General features: G+C 46.9%; 1 protein-coding gene across 2 annotated transcripts in view; it reads left to right on the top strand.

The window, feature by feature from the left end:
* Positions 1–3,205: 3,205 nt before the first annotated feature.
* Positions 3,206–16,678, top strand: part of GRAMD1B (GRAM domain containing 1B) — a 125,208-nt gene continuing 111,735 nt past the window's right edge. The window contains exon 1 of one of the 2 annotated variants that reach the window (XM_086861006.1): positions 3,206–3,702. In XM_086861006.1, the coding sequence (XP_086717132.1) occupies positions 3,692–3,702 (11 nt within the window). In that variant the 5' untranslated portion in view covers positions 3,206–3,691. The remainder of the gene's footprint in view (positions 3,703–16,678) is intronic. The other variant, XM_086861001.1, reaches the window with a different exon arrangement.

Below are 16,678 nucleotides of genomic sequence, written 5' to 3'. Positions count from 1 at the left end.
TAATTTATTTTTATTTTTATCCCACTGCTCTCCTGCTGGAATGAGAGCCCCAAATTTCACTTTCCCTCAGGTCTCCCTGAAGAACTTGCAAGCGAAGAATGAAGCTTTTTTGTTTATTTTATTTTATTTTTTTTTGGCTTTTCCCTCTAATTGGCAGGTGAAAAAGTAAAAGTGAAAGCCAGCAGTTCCTGGCTGGCTGGAGCCAGTTGGAGCTGGGATAATTTAGGAGTTTTATTTGCAGTGCTGAGCTTCCAGCTGCGTTCCCTGCTTGCTCCAGGACAGAAATGAACGTGTGGCCCTAAAATAACCACGTCTGAAAAGCAAATCCATGGGATAACTGCGAGTTCCTCAGCATGGGCAGGGGTTTGCTCCTAAATTCTAATCCCATCTCTGCCAATTTGTTTTCTGCCTTTCTGGGGTGCTGCACTTCTGCCTTGAAGAGCTGCAACTGCAGCATTTTGTGATGATTTAAGTGCTAATTCTGCTCAGAGAATAAAGAATATTCTGGTTGTGTAGTAATAAAGCAGCATTTGACTTGATTTTTTTTTTACTATTTTTTTTCCCCCTTTGTTAAAACCCAAATGCTTGGTTTTTTTGTTACTTTCAAGTTGAGTCTTAGCAGAAAACTCAATTTTGAGGGGAATAAATACAAACCTGTTGTGCAGACAGACTTAATCCTGTGTCTAGGTGGGCTCAGTTGAATGTTTGAGGTTTGGGGGTTTTTTTTCCTGCTTGTGAAACTGTTTTTCTTTTGTGGTTTATCAACATCCACATGAGCCTCTGAGGTCAAATTCCTTTCTCAGAAGCCCTGGGCTGGCTTTGTGTTGACTCCCTGCTTTGCAGAAGAGAGATTAGAGCCTGGGGGAGGTAAAACGGGACACAGATTTTTTTTTTTCCTTTTTCCAAGGGAAAAGATTTAGATCTGAAAACAGGTGGAAACCTGATGTCCAATTTCCTACTGGCTGGGAGCACAAGAAATGTGATTTTTGGTGCCATTACTGTATTTTCCACCTCCAAAAGTCACCGTGTCTGCTCCCATGGAAATCCCCATGTAACTCTGTCATCCTCAGAATATTTTAAGCTCTGCATTGACAGCTGCCTTCAAGGATGTTTTTCTGAGCTGGCAGGTGTTGCATGAAGGAGTTGGCTTCTGCAAAGGGTCAGCTTTGCCTTTTATAGAGGAGCACTCAAAGCGAGAGGGATGGAGATAACAGAGCGAACACGCTGGAGCAAGGCTTGTGTTTGAATAATGGCTGCATTTCCCTGATAAATTTTGGCTCCTCAGCACCATTTTTTATTCATGTCTGGGTAGACTAACCCAAGGCTGATTAAAATGTGATTTTGCAGGGTGGATGGATGGTTTCTTGCAGACAGACTGATGGTTTTGCCTGTAGAACAGAGTGAGGAGTGAGGAGCCATCATCCTTTTGTAAGGAGTCCAGGCAAAAAGTTGGCTCAGTGAGACACCAAGGGATGGGGCTGTGCTGTGTTTGTTGTTAGTGCATAGGATTCATGTTGTTTGTTCTCCTGAGAAGGAGAACAGGAAAAAGTTCATTAAGGACTTTTTTATTTTGTCATTAAGAACATTTTTCAGGACTAACATCTCGGGAGAACAGCTTCAGTGAGGTGTTTGGGGTGGGTGTGCTGCTTGTTGAGCGTGTCAGCGTTCCAGGAGCCAGAGGTAATCCCAGAACTGGTGAATCCTGGCTGGTTTTCAGCATTAAATCCCAGCAATGTGGAAATCCCACCCTCTGTGAAGTGGGACTATCATCCTGGGAATTAGAGACTCTCTTTTCCACTTGGAGGAGCTGGGGAATGTCAGATTTTCCTCGTTCTGCCCGTGAGGATTGCAGCAGCTCCAAAGGGTCGGGCTGGGCAGGGTGAAGGATCCTGCTCTGGCTGCTCTTGGGGGGCATTTCCTGCCTGAGATAACCTCAGGATGTGCCTGCAGAGCAGACAGGACCTTCAGCCCCTGTCTGCAGCTTTGTCTGGTGGCTGGGATGCTCCTCTGTGCTGGACAAAGTTGTTTTCCAGGAGATCTCTGGCTCCAGTCTGCTCCAATCCTCACAAAACCGTGGCTGCACCCGGCCACGGCATCAAAGAACAAACACTGGAGATTGCCAATGTCTGCCCTGAAACTCTGAGAGGAAGGCTGAGGTTTGCTTTGAGAGCAAATAGGAGAGAGGAAACCCTGAATTAGACTGTCTTGGAGGGGAAGGATGTGATGGTTGGGGTTTGCTTTGTGAAGGTTTTTTTGCCTTCACCATGTGCTTTATTTCCCTGACCGTGGTGCGTTTGTGGTACGAGTTTGGTCCTGAGCAAGTGCCTTTGAGGAAATGTGCTTTTTAATTTTAATTTTATTTCTTTCTCTGATTAGTGTGGACCATGCCAGCCTGCTAAAAACCAGTCTGTTTTCTCTGACATGGTACAAGTCAGGCTGTCCCCTGAGACTTGGCAACCCCAGGATGGGAGCTGGAAGTCTCAGGTGTTGTATTGAGCCGTGGTTAAAAGCAGGACCAGGCAGCTGAACCTCAGCCCCCACCACGGATTTTGATTCATTGCAGTTAATGAGAGCTTGGTATCCAAGCCCCCAGGGCGTGTTTTTAAGCAAGGAATATTTGGTCTTGTCCCTGAATTAAGGCAATGCTCAAGGGGACAGTGATCCTGGTGGGGAAGAGGGGATCAGTCCAAGCTCTGAGCTCATGCTGGCAGCAGGGGTGGTGTGCTCCAGTGCCAGGAATGCTGGAAGGGACCTGCTTACCATCAACCGCATCTGCTCCAGCATCTGTGGCCCCTCTGACATTTTTGCCAGGTACTTCTCAGGTGTTTGATTCTGGGAAGAAATAAATCCTTAAACTCCCCAAAAACTCTTTCTTCTTGCTGCAGATGATGATCACCGATGCTCAAAACCTCTCAAAGCCTGCTGTGAAAGGAGGAAATATAAATATTCAGACCACTCTGTCAGACCCAAGTCTCCTTTCCACCTCCTGTCCTGTGTGTTTGGGACTCACTTGGTCCAGGCACCCCCTTTCCATGGGTGGGAGCAGAACAAGGGGTTCTGCTGATAACGAGGGGATTTGGGATTTTTTGGGGGGGGATTTTGAAGGGGGGCTGGCTGGTTTGACAGCTTTTAAACCTCCGGACTGCCACATCGCAGCTGCCGAGGAAGAGGCGCGGCTGCGAGGGGCTGGATCGGGCGGCACGGAGGGAACATCCCCGGAGACCGGGGGAGGGTTAAGAGCCTTCCGCCAGCTCCGAGCCGCCGTGCGGGCTCTCTGCGTGTCCTTGGAGCTGAGATGAGCTCCGGAACGGGGGGCTGTGCTGCCTGGGCCGCCTCTCGCCCCGAGCCCGCATCCCCCCGGAGCGTCCGCGCATCCCGGAGCATCCCCGCATCCCCCCGGAGCATCCCCGCATCCCCCCGGAGCATCCCCGCATCCCGGAGCATCCCCGCATCCCCCCGGAGCGTCCCCGCATCCTCCCGGAGCATCCCCGCATCCCGGAGCATCCCCGCATCCCCCCGGAGCATCCCCGCATCCCGGAGCATCCCCGCATCCCGGAGCGTCCCCGCATCCCGGAGCGCATCATCCTCCTCGTCTTCCTCCTCCTCCCCGTCCTCCTCCTCCTCCTCCTCTTCCTCCTCTTCCTCCTCCTCCCCGCGATGGGATGCCCAGCTCGCCGCGGCTGCTGAGTGAATGAGAGCCAGGTAAGAGCCGAGCTCCTGCTCCATCCTCACGGCAGGCGCTGCCACAGCACCGGGAGCCGGCTCTGCTGCCGGAACGATGGGATAAAAAGTGCAGATCTTTGTGCACCGTCCCCTCCGGAGGGTGCAGGGCGAGCCGTGCCGCTTGTTTGGGGCATTGAAGTTGCTGCGAGCCGCTGGTAAAGCTATTAACATGGACTGAGGAACAGGCTGTGATGGGGTTCTTGCGGAGGGGATGAGAAATTCGGTGGATTTTGGGCTTTGTTCATCCCGCAGGGTTTCAGTGTCTGAGACAGGAATCAGAGCAATAAATTCCTGCAAAGCAAGGGCTGACACAGGAAGGATGGGGTGTTCAGACAACTCTGATAACAGAGTGGTTTTTGGACCTCCTGGATACTCCAAACCACTTGTGCAGCCACTCAATTTTAAAACCAAACCTTTAGCTCCGCTCTTGTGTCGGTTTCCCCCTGATTTTCTTTTCTTGAACAGCTTTTCTGTGTCAACAAGTATTCCCAGCTTCCTTTTGGAAGTGATTGCCTTGGAAATAGCAGCTAGATGGGAGTTAGCAGGCTTAGGTTGGTCCAGACCTCTCATTTGAGTTCTCAGAACAGCTTTTGCCACCAGTCGGTGAGACCACACTTTTTACAGCCAGTTGTTTGTGTGCTTTCAGAATGAACTCAAATATATTATATAATTCACACAAATATTGAGAGGAGGCATCACTCAGAGCAATAAACAATTGGCAAAAATCCTTGGCTGGAGTGTGGGCTGAGCTGGCCCAGGATTTTGGCCATACATTGATTATTCTGTGAGCACACCCAGCTAATCTCATTAATAGTGATCCTCCTCAGGAGCAGGCATTAGGCCTGGAATAAAAGATGACACTGTTAATCTTGGGGTTTTAGCCAGCTGGGATTCTCTGGATGCTTGACAGAAAACCTTTGTAAAATATTAGGAATGCAGGAATTGCAGACTTGCTACGCTGCTGGGATCTGGCTACAAATGTCAAACTGAAAGGATAAAGCATGATTTGAGCTCTAGGAAACATTCCCTGTTTTCTTCTTTTGAATCTTTTCCACAGCTTCGTGTCCTGTTGCTCAGAGCAATTGCAAGCGTGTAAATGGAATATGAGAACACTGATTGGTGACCACAGCTTGTCTTTTATTTATCTTAAACCAAAATTCTCTCTAATTTGATGTCTAATCCATTATGCTTTGGTGCATTTTTCATGAGAACACGCTGAGGCAAAGAGGGAAAAAGAAATTTAAGGTCAATATGGAGATATCAGGTGCTGTTACCATCATCTGCTTTTGACCTTTTCCATAGAAGCCTGAAACTATTGGGTAAATGTTAAATAAATAAGAGCTTTTTACAGAATTTCATTTATTTATGGATGACCCTCATCTGTACCTTGCTTTATCTGGATTAGATGAGCTCTGAATAGTTGTTTTCCTTTCACAACCTATATTTTTTGAATATTAACAACAAGGCTGGAATTTGGTCTTGGGAAATCAAAAGTTTGAGCCCTGAAGCTCCTGTTGCCTTTTTTTTCCTCCCTAAACATAGAAGCAGCAGAGTTGAATAATTCAATTTTTGGCTTATCCTTTAAAAGAACATGGTCTCAACACCTCAGAGCACCAGTTTTCCTTTGGGATATTAGAATCCATCTGCCAATTTATCAGCTCCTTGCTAGGAAGGCAGAGATCAAGGGCTCCCAGACAAAAGCACATCAAGAGGGAACACAAATCAAGCTCTTGAAGATTCTGAGTGTGCCAAGGAGTCAGGGAGAAGTCAGGGGGAATTCTTGGCAGAGAGGGTGGAGGAGGAAAATGATGTCAAAATGGATGTGGCAGCAGCAGGGACAGGAGCCTTGAAGGGGTGGAAAAAGTTGAATTTCATGGGAATGTGTGGGGTTTGCATCACTCACCTTCCAAACATTGTGCTTTCCAACTCATTGTGCTGTTGGTTTTGAGTCTTCATTCCTCTTAATTTCACAAAATAAAGAGGATTCTGATCCTTCATTTGAGAAGCAGGAGTGCATTTGGAGCCCTGATCAAGACCAGGATAACCAAAAAGTGATTTTTAGAATAATGAGCTGTTTTGGAAAGGCTTTGGAAAGCAGCAAACACAGGAGTGATTCCCTGGTGTCTTCCAAAAATTCTGAGCCTTGAGGGAGACCCTCAGGAAGAGAAGGAAACAGTGAAACACCTGAGAGGGAATAATCCTGTTAAGGTTCTGCTAAACTTTCTGCAAAGCTTCCATTTATAAAAGACAAATAACTTGCATTCATTACTGTGAATAAAGTGGGTTTTAGGCAGTGATGTGCAAATGTCAGAGGAGAATTTAAGCAATGAGCTTGAGTTTGATCTCTTTAAAAGAGAACTCAAAGCATCTGTTGCTCTTTAAGAACACGAGCAACTTGTAAATAAATCTTATTTAAATACAACTATTCACACTCCTCTGGGGTTTTGGGGGTGTTTTCTTCATGATTTTTTTGGTGGGATTTTTTTTTGTTTGTTTGTGTTATTTTGAGGTTTTTTTGTTTGTTTGGGGTTTTTGTTTGGTTTGGAATTGTCAAGCTTTTCTTTTGGACCAAATCTGATTTATGCCATAAGGGCTGAGGTGGCTGGAGTTGTGGGCTCTTGGTTAAGGAAATTAAAATCTCCAGTTGGTTTGGGGATGAGCAGAAATATGAAGCAGCAAAAAATAAAAAGCACAGTAGGAAAAGCAGAGGGAGGAAACACAGCCATCCCATAAGGAATTGTCACATTTTCAGCGTTTTTATGGCATGTTTAATTTTTTTGAGCCAAAAAGTAAAATTGCTGATTATAACACTTTCTTTTCCAAGTTTTTATATTCCTCTGATCCTGCATTTTGGAGCTCACCTGCCCTGTGCACTTTGCCTATCCCTAAGGATTGTGGTGCACGAGTTTATTCCAGTTCTGCCCTGGGATCAGAGCTGGAGCTGCAGAGTGCAATAAACATCCATGGAAATGAGATGCAAATCAGGAACTCTCCTGTGCTTCCATGCTCTGATAAATCTTCATTGGGATGCAGGTGTGGAGTGAATTAAAAACATTCAGGTTTAGCCCTGGAGTCTCTGAAATAAATTATTTCCTTACAGGAGAGCCCAACAAAACTCGAGTGGGTCAGGTGTGCACTCACTGGGCTCGTGTGGGGAATTCTCCTCTTTCTAAACCTGCAGATTTGCAAGTGCTTATTTGTAATTATCTGAACAAATGATATGAATTTGTAATTATATGTATTTATCTGAAATTCTGGCCTTGATCTCAAAAGCCTGGGGTTTGTCTGCTCTCTATCCATGAGCAGCAGGATCCACCTTGCTGCTCGAGGGTGAGATCTGCATTTTAAACTTTTATTTAAAGATAAAACAGAGAGACAAAAGGGGGAAAAGGGTGTGGAGCTCTGTCCTTGATCCACCACAGATTCCTGCAGTGACAGGAACTGGATCATTTAGGGTCAGGCACTCGATGATTTGGCTGGTGCTGATTTTGGGGCTTGATTTAGGGTCAGACACTTGATGATTGTTCTGATTTTGGGGCTGTCTCAGTGCTGAATGAAGGGGGCTGTGCCTGTGGCTGCCAGCACCACCCTGGAGGATGCTGGAATGATAAACACAGACAGTGTTCCGTAGTTTAGTGGGAACCAGACTGGCACTATGGCTTTTCCTTTCTCCTGTTCTCCAGATTTCCTAAATTTGCCTGGTTTAGGCACATTCTCTTCTCTTACTTGCAGCTAAACCCATGACAGTCTCTAAGACCTAAACCCTAAACCCTTTTCCTTACCTTTGGATAATTCCAGACCTCTTGCTGTGCCATCCCCATGTCTGGTTGTGGGATGTGGCTTAAAACTTCGATGGGACCATGGTGGTCCCATGGCCTGTGCAAGCTCCTGCTGCTGTTCCTTTACACAGAATTATTCTGTCCCAGTTCCATTTCAGCCCTGGGTTTGTGGCTGTTTCCCTGCTGTGGGATGCTGCCCTGCTGTGTCTGAGGGTTCTCCTGAGGTGCTGTTTGATCCAACTCTGGAATTGTAGCCCCCAAAACGGGGGTGGTGTGTCCCACGTGGTGTCTCCTGTCTGCACACCGAGGAGAGCTGCTGTTCTTCTCAGCCTATCCAGCTCCTGTGGAGGCACAGTTTTATTTCTGCTGTCGGCTCTGTGCAGTTTCCAGCTCTTCTCACAGCTGCCCACGCCTTTCTGCATCCTCTTCCCAGCCTGTCCTCCTCCCCTGGGGGCTTGGCAGGATGGGCACCAAGGAACTGTGCTTTTATAAAGGCTGGTGATACCTGGCTGTCTAAGCCAGGTGAAAACGGAGTGACAATTGTAAGGGATGGAAAATGCTTTGGGCTGCTGACAAGGGAAACTTGGGGCTGGAGGAGCTGGGAGTCTCAGATCTGTTCCCACAAGAGGCAGGAGGGATAGATGGGGGTGCCATGCTGGGCTCTAGCTCTGTGCTGTGGTGTTTTAGGCTTTTCTGCCACCTACCCCCAAATTCTGAGCCGAGTTTTTCCACCACCTCTTCCTCCTGCTGCTGCCCATGTCCTGTGCCCGCTGTTGTGGGGAGGAAGAGGGGCTGGAATTCCTGCTTGGAGACAATGGTGACCACCTCCAGCCCTTCTGTCTGCTGTGGCTGCCCGAGGTGTGACGCTCCTGGCTGTGACACATGGCACAGAGGACAGGGCAGGGATCCTGGAGCTGCAGAGCCCCCTGCCCTCCTGTCCCACACGACAAGCAGGGACCCTTCCCCAGCTCATGGCACCGAACATGGAAGGCCCCACACCAAGGGGAGCAGGATGGGTCCTGCCCTGAGCTCTGCTGGCCCTGGCAGCTCCTCAGGACCCCGAATTCTTGGTGCCTTTTGGGGGACAGCAGGGCTGGGCAGCGAGGTGGGAGCGCTGATGGAGCGGGAGATCTCTGCGGCTCTCTCGCTCACATTTCCATTCCTAACTAGGTCATTCCCTGCACACAGCCACAGGTTTGCTCTACCCCAATCCCCCAAATAAAGTGTTTATTTGAAACAGCTCTTGTGAGAATCTGCAGCTGGGGGGTCAGGAAGGAGGGACATTGGGTTATGTGATGACACCACAGGACAAACTCACTCCTGGAACTGCGTGTTGCTCTTTGTTGCGCTTTTAATTAACTCCATGGCAGGGAAAATGGACAAATAGCCTCAAATATTAACAGATAATCTGTGTTGAAATCAAAGATTAATCAAGGAGCTGCTGTGGTGGAGCTGCAGAGTCCAGCTAATGACTTACTCCTTGCCTGAGGCCACAGTCCCAGGAGGGAGCAGTGCTGGGTTAATATTCTTTCTGTACCCAAGTGATGAATGATCTCACAGCTCCCAGGATTTTCTGGCAGAGCATTTGTAAGCACTAGGAAGGGAGGGAGAAGGGTGAGGAGGGCTTATTGTGCCCGAAGCTCCTCGGAGCACTTCTCCACCTGTAAGGCACCAGCTGGGTTTGCACTTTCCAGAAACTTCCCCAGCAAAATTAATTGTTGCAAGGGAGGGCTCAAGCTCAATTAAGTGACGGGACTAAAAGTGGCTGCTTCTAAAAGAGGATCTGAATTTCGAGGTACACAGAGTGGGTGTTCTTCCTGTGGATATAAATATCTGTAGAAAAAACTTGTTCTAATCTGATGTTGTCATGTCCATATTGAAGGGGACAATTCCCCTTTTTACTTCCATGGTATCATTAAGGATACATTTGGATCCTCCTGTCAATGCCAGAGCCTTGCACCCCGAGTTTGGATAGCATCCTGCATACCTGGAACCTGGCAAAGCTGCAACCAGGGGGATTTTGTGACACAGCCTGGGCTTTGTGAGAATTTGTGTCAGGGATTGTGGCCTTGGAGCAGCGACTGGGAGAATTCAAAGTGTGGTTTTGGTAGAGTTCAGGCAGCCCTGGCACTGTGGGCCTGGAGATGAGATGCTCAGGGTACTTGTGAAGACAAAAATAGGAACTCTATGCCCAGTAAACACTTCACAGGCAGAGGAACAATCAGGCTGGGGCCGTGGGTTGCTCTGAAAACTCTTTTTGTTGAAAGCAGCTCCGAGAGAATTAAGAAACACATCCATCCAAGGTGATTTCTTGTGCTGAGAGCTCTCAGTAATGTCTTTATGGCAAACAAAATAAGAAACTCACCCAAGCTATTTTTACAGCCCTGGCCCCTGCTGCCTGTTCCCTTTAGTCTCTGTCCCCTCACTGTTCTTCCTTTGGAGCTGAGCACACCTTTCCTCACACTTGGAACGTGCTTGGTCTGCATTTGCCTGCCAGGTGCAAACCCATTTTCTGTCACCAGTTTTAGTCCTGAAATTCTGTGGAGGGAAATGACAGCTCTGTTAGGCCTGGATCAGCATTGCCTCTCAGTGGTGCTGGCTTTGACCTAGAATTTATGGTCCTGATGCTTTTTTTATGCTTTCCCCCTTTTACAGGTGAGGAAATGGGTGGAGAGAGCATTTAATCTGTGTAATTTCATGTTAAGGTGTCCACAGGCTGTTTTCTTTGGGGTATGTGCCCTTCTTTTAGTGGATTCTCTTGGGATTTCCCTTGTGGGGTGCTTCAGAAGCTCACAAAAAAGTTAATTTAGTAATTCTTAACTGCTTCAGTGAGAGTTCTGAGATTCCACTTGAGACGGAACAGAAATTGGATTTGCTGTAACCCCATTCTGAATCTTCAGAGCATAAACACTGGTAACTACTGAGGGCCTAACTTAACTAAAGAGCAAGAGATTAGTGGGATTAACAGAGATAAAAATGAAAAGCTTGGTGACAGCAGCGTGCTCCAAACCCCTAAGCCAGGCAGGTTTGCCACCAGCCCTGCTGGACAGAAGCTCTCAGGACGTGTTTTCACAGCCAGGGCAGGTCTTTGATCCCACTTAGGACTGGGAGACCTGTGCAGGAAAAAGCTCTGGGAACAGGACACCTGGAAAAGTTGGGAAAGCAGGATGGAGAAAATGAGCAGCTCCTTCGTCCCACCCATGTGAGTGTTTGCTGTTTTCCATGGTTGTGGTAGGACTGACCAGCCCTGATGAGAATCAGGGAATAATGGCTTCTTCCCACAATCAGATCCACCCTTTGTGCTGGGAAGTGGTTACAGAATAATCTGTTTCAGATCACCAGGCTGGGAATTGCAAACTTTTATCTGGATCCAGGTTTAACCAAAGGCCTTTAATCCTTGTTTGTGTCTCAACCCACACACCTCGCCCACCCTCCCACCCTCCACTTGAGCTGTGTTGTGACTGAAAGAAACATCCACAGAATTGTCTTGCTTCCTTTTAATTCAGTTTTTCCTTCTTTCCCTCCCCAGAGACCTCTTCAAACAACTCCATTGGCTGGGTAATGTTTTATCTCATGAGTCACCCAGCCCAGATGTACACATATAAACCTTTTATTCTAACCCAATTTGTCAGTTTCTCCTTGCCTCTTCCTGATTTTTCTTTCTTCCTTCTGCCATTATTCTATTCCCTTCTAATATTTAACTTTTCTTGCCTCTGGGGTGACCAATAATTAATTAGGATTTCACACTTTGGTTTCTGAGTCTTATGAGTGGCTGGCAAGGTAAAATCAAGGGAGTGGAACCAAGTTCCTCAGGCCAAGGTAATTTTTGAAGCAAAGTTCCTTGGTCCTGCCACATTTTCATCCTGGTGGCAAATTTGGCCAGTTTCTTGTCACTTTTAGCAGCAGAACCAGTTATCAAATCTGAGATCTTTTCCCTTGACTTTCATTTTAGTCTCTACCTTTTCTTTTTCAGGATAGGGAAAGCAATATGGAACATTTCCCTTTAATCTCACCTGAACTGAACATCTGCTCTTCCTTGCCTTTGTCAGAGAAAGCTTTGGGGATCTAGGCTGGATAGAGAAAGGGGAAATCTAATTATTTAGTCTTAGAGCAGCCTAAGTGCTGAAAGAATTCTGCCCTGTGCCACAGGGAGGGGAAAGTCAGAGAAATGCCTGGTGTGTGCAGAGGCTCTGGGCCACCTTGGTACTCTGACAGAAACTTTTAATTTTATTTTAATGAGACCTTGGGGTGCAAAGGCAGCTGGAGCTGATCTCCCACGTAACAAATCTGGGCGAGAGCAAAACAAGGCCGTGTCCCTAAAGCTTTTGGCTCCAAACATGTGTGAGGCAGTGCTGCTCTGGACTGGGAATGTTCCAGTCTCTGCCCTGGTAGATCACCTTCCACTCGTGGTTTTTGTCTGATTTTGAGAGTGTGTGGCACCTCAGGTCTGGAAATTCTCTGTCCCCATCTGCACCAAGCACTGCCCCCAGAGAAGGAGCCTCAGAAAGATCAGGGGTCTTTATTCTCCTTTTCCAAACCCTCAGAGAGATCAGGGGTCTTTATTCTCCTTTTCCAAACCCTCAGAGAGATCAGGGGTCTTTATTCTCCTTTTCCAAACCCCCAGAGAGCTCAGGGGTCTTTATTCTCCTTTTCCAAACCCCCAGAGAGCTCAGGGGTCTTTATTCTCCTTTTCCAAACCCTCAGAGAGCTCAGGGGTCTTTATTCTCCTTTTCCAAACCCCCAGAGAGATCAGGGGTCTTTATTCTCCTTTTCCAAACCCCCAGAGAGCTCAGGGGTCTTTATTCTCCTTTTCCAAACCCCCAGAGAGCTCAGGGGTCTTTATTCTCCTTTTCCAAACCCTCAGAGAGCCCAGGGGTCTTTATTCTCCTTTTCCAAACCCCCAGAGAGCTCAGGGACACTTTATGCTTCTCTCCAAACCCTCAGAGAGCTCAGGGACATTTTGTGCTCTATTTGCAAGCCCTTCCACTCCCGAGGCTGGGGTAAGCAGCTCAGGCCAGCTGGATGTTTACTATTTGTGTAGATAAGCCTTTTATCTCCTAATGTGTCTCTGAGGAAGGGCCAGGCTTCCAGGAGTGGTGAAGATTTGAAAGTGTGAGGCCCTGGCCTGGACAGGAGCTCCTTGTCACAAACCTGGTGTCCAATCCATCACACATGGCACTGTGCTGGTGACATCCCTGGGTTTGGATGGGCACGAGGACCTTCCTGGGGAGCAGCACATCTGAGATAAAAACGAGTTTTTGATCTCATGGAGCGGTTTCTGCTCCAGCCTGTGGTGTTTTTCCAGGAGTGCCCTTGTAGCTGGCCTTGGGTCTGAGCTGGGGACAGCCTGCTCCCCACTGCTCCTCACCTGCCCGTGATCTGCTGGGATCATGGAGCTGCTCCATGCAGGGATGTGCTTTTTAATGCACTTTTTCATGCACTTTTTCATGCATTTTTTAATGCACTTTTTCATGCACTTTTTAATGTGTTTTTTAATGCACTCCTCTGCAGGCCTCGTCTGGCACTGTCAGGCCAGACTTTTATGTGGTTTTGTGCTTTTATGTGGTCACATCCTTCCATTCCTCGTCTCCTCCAGCTGGCAATTCCCAAAACTGAGGGCGAGCAGAGCAGCCAGGTGGGATCCTGGCAGTGCTTTATGGGGTGTGAAGAACAAAATGTGTGTGGGATAAGGGATATGTGCCCTGCTTCCTTCCTGCAGGCATTGCAACTGAAGGCAGAAATCGTTTAAAAATAGTTCTGAGCGCTGTTCCTAAGCTGATTATATCTTAGACTTGTTGAAATGGCAACAAACAGCAAACAAAGCTTCTTAAATTTGGGTGTGAAAGGGGAGATGGCTCAAGATCTATTTAAACACAGAAGGGTTTAGACTGGCACCACAAGGACAACACAAGGAACCTTCTGGATGTTTAGATCACAAAACTGGAGAGGCTTTTACTAAAGCTGGTGTCAGTGAAGTGCCATGGCTCAAATTGAAAGCCATTCCCAACCCAGAGCTGCTCTGTTTATTTCTGAACTTGGGAGAGGTCCTGCTGGAAGCTGGATGTGGTTCAGAGGCAGCTGAGCTCTCCAAGCAGGGCTTCTGCAGTTTCCCCTCCCCATTTTATGTGGCTTTCATGGGGAGTGGGGATGGAGAGAGCTCAGCTCTGCTCTGCTGTCATCAGTTCCTCCCTGATGTTTATTGATGGTTTTTATTTCTCCCGTTAGTCAGTGAAGGCCTAAACAAAATTATTCTGGGATTAAATTATTATTTGAATGCCAAGTGTAATTATGGCTGAGATGATCTGCTTACTAATGCTCTGCTCTCTCTGGAGACATCCCCTCTTCCTGAAGGGTGGGCAGGAGCTGAGATTTGCTGAGGCCAGAACCTGTAAACCCAGCCCAAGAGCGAGTGTTTTCTTTTGCTGTTTTTGAGATGTGCTAAAACTCTGTACAAAACTGATTTGGGGCATGGCAGCAGCTGAGTCTCTGTTTTTTGGCACAAAGCCTGCAGGAGGGCTCAGGTGAGCTCAGCACAGCTGGGGTTTACAGCAGCATTTTGGGATTCAGCATCTCCTGGGTTATTCCCTTCTGAAGATGAGTGTTGGTGACTGAATGGATGATTTTGCACAACTCTGGGCTCAGAGCAGATGCTGCTGAGTTATTTTTTTGGAATAAAATTGCTTGATAAAACCCAGAAATTCACATCTGTGTCCTATCCCTTGCTGCTCTGGCAGCTGGTGGACTGCCAGCTCTGCTTGCTCAGTGAAAACCCCACTATTCATAAAACCTGTGAAGTGGCTTTTATTTAATAAGTGTATTTCAGTACTCATAAATCTGATGTATTAGTGCTGTGGAGTGCGGCTGTGCTGGCTGCAGAACTGCCAGGGAGGGTTTGAATCTGATTTTAGAAGGGAACTGGGCATCTTCATTTGGGAAGAATGAGGATGGCAAAAAGTGAAGATGTCTGTGGTGTGCAAAGAGAGCACAGGACTGCTGGATCTGTTCTTACAGAGCTTTAACAACTTGGCAGAGGCATCTGAAAGTCACTTCAATCACCACTTCCAGGAATAAAAGGAGTTTCTGGAGGGCTCTGATCCTTTAGGTCTCCTCCTCACTGGTTTGCACACTGATTTCCTTTTTCCATTGGCTTCTGGCTCCCTCCAGACTCAAGAGGGAGAGGCAAAGTGATCACAGCAACATCCAAATCCATGTTAATAGTTTTACTACAAGCATGCTCAAAGATCTGGGCTGTGGGTGCGCTGAAATATGAAAATAAACGAGGCAGAGTTTTGTTGGTGGCAAAATAAAAAAGAGGGGGAAAAAAAAAGAAAAGAAAAGAGAAAAAAGAAAATAAAAAGCTCTGAGTAACAGCTTGGGGTATTCAAATCCAAATGTGCTGCTTCCAAAATGTCATGAAATGTGTGTGTAGCATTTGTGTGCCATCTGTGTGTTTGCTGGGAGAGCTCTGCAGAGCTTGCTGATCATTATTGTGTGTTGTTCCTTTCTTTGGCACCCTTGCACCCCAAGCAGAATCCCTGAGATGATATTTATTTTTTTTATTCTTAGGGGGGTTAATTCAGCTGATTGTTCTGCTTTACTGGAACTCTGATCTGAGGAGGAAATGAAGTCAGGAGCTCCTACACCTCCCTGAGTGTTGTGGATTAAGGAATGAGCCCATAAAAAAACCCCAAAGGTTCTCATTAAAAGGGGAGAGCTCAGGTTTTACAACCGAGCAACAAAAGGCACAAGTTCATGTATCAGCATCAGAGAGAAATGGAAATAATGAAGTGATTGAAGGGGAGAAATGAGGAGATAACACAATGTGGCAGCCTGGAGAAGATGGATTTGGGGCAGAACAAATATACACTCCCACAGTCTGGCAGGGTCATTTGGGGTTGGAAACTCAGCCCTGGAGGGTGGCTGCTGTTCCTGGGCTGCAATCCTGATTGTCACTGCAACCTGGGGACAGTGGGCCCTGCTCCTGGCTCTGAGCTGCCACCTCCACGGGGAAAATGGCATTTGAAAATGGCATTTAATGGTAATTGTGCAATGAAATTAGCAGATACATGGAATTGCAGTGCTGGCCCAAGGAACGTGGCCAACAAACAGAAACATTTGGAATAAAAGAGGGGATTTCCCCTTAGGAGAATTGGGTGTGTCTCAGCTGTGGAAGCACCAGCTAGGGGATGAAGCTGTGGAATAAAAATCCTCTGCTTTGGAGACTGGGAGCAAAAAAGATGATTTTATATCTGTATTTCTTTCCAAAGAAATGTTGTTCTGACAACAGCACCTTGTGTGATTCCCCTCCAGTGCTCAGCCCTGGGGTTTGTCCTACACACTGAATTTCACTTTTGTGAACATTTACATTTATTCTTCAAGATATCTTAAATTTTCAGGTGTAGATGGGCATAAATACTTGGGAAAGAAATATCCTGCTGAGGTGTGGGTCAGAGTAAGCAATGCTTTAATTATCTTAAATTCTTTTCTGTTTAAAGCCACTTTTGAGTTTTACAAGCTCTGGGAAAAATGGGAAAAGGATTTGGTGAGCAAAGTTCAGGCGAGCTGGAGAATCTGAAACATCCCACCAGGGAAAATGTTTCTTTAACTCCTGTAATTGTGTCAAGGAGAGAAGCACAATAGCCCAAGAGCTGGGAATGTTTTCCAGCTTCCTCTGGACGACACTGATATCCCTCCTGCCTGTTTATCCAAAAAAATCCTGTGGCTCTGTGACTGGCAGGCCAAGATAAACGAGGTTTGTTTGTTTGGAGCTGTGAGAGGAGCACAGGTACCTCCTGCAGCTGCTCACAGCAGGGATGGATCTGGGAGGTGTTTGCTTGGAACTGATTTGTTTGACTGATGAATTCATTCCTGGTGATGACAACAGCTCCTGATTAAAACTGTTTGTCTCAATGAAGCCTCCACGGAAAATGTGAAATCCTGAGTCTAGCTCTTGCTGTAACAATGCTGGTCCTGAATCCAAAGCTCAGCTTTGATTCCCTTCACAAGCACATGGTGAAAACCAAGTTTGAGTTGCCCCAAGAAAAAAATAATCCTGGAATTTTGATGGCTCTGTTCCAGTGAAATGATCATTTGTCTTTTGGCTTTGTGATGCCTTTTCCCTGTAGGTTTAACTTTTTGCAGCAGAGAATGCAGAATTTTCCAGCTGTAAATAGCAA

Source organism: Cyanistes caeruleus, chromosome 23, assembly GCF_971803275.1.
Source record: "Cyanistes caeruleus chromosome 23, bCyaCae1.hap1.1, whole genome shotgun sequence".
In the NCBI taxonomy this organism is placed as follows: Eukaryota; Metazoa; Chordata; class Aves; order Passeriformes; family Paridae; genus Cyanistes; species Cyanistes caeruleus.
This window is presented reverse-complemented; position numbering and strand designations above follow the sequence as displayed.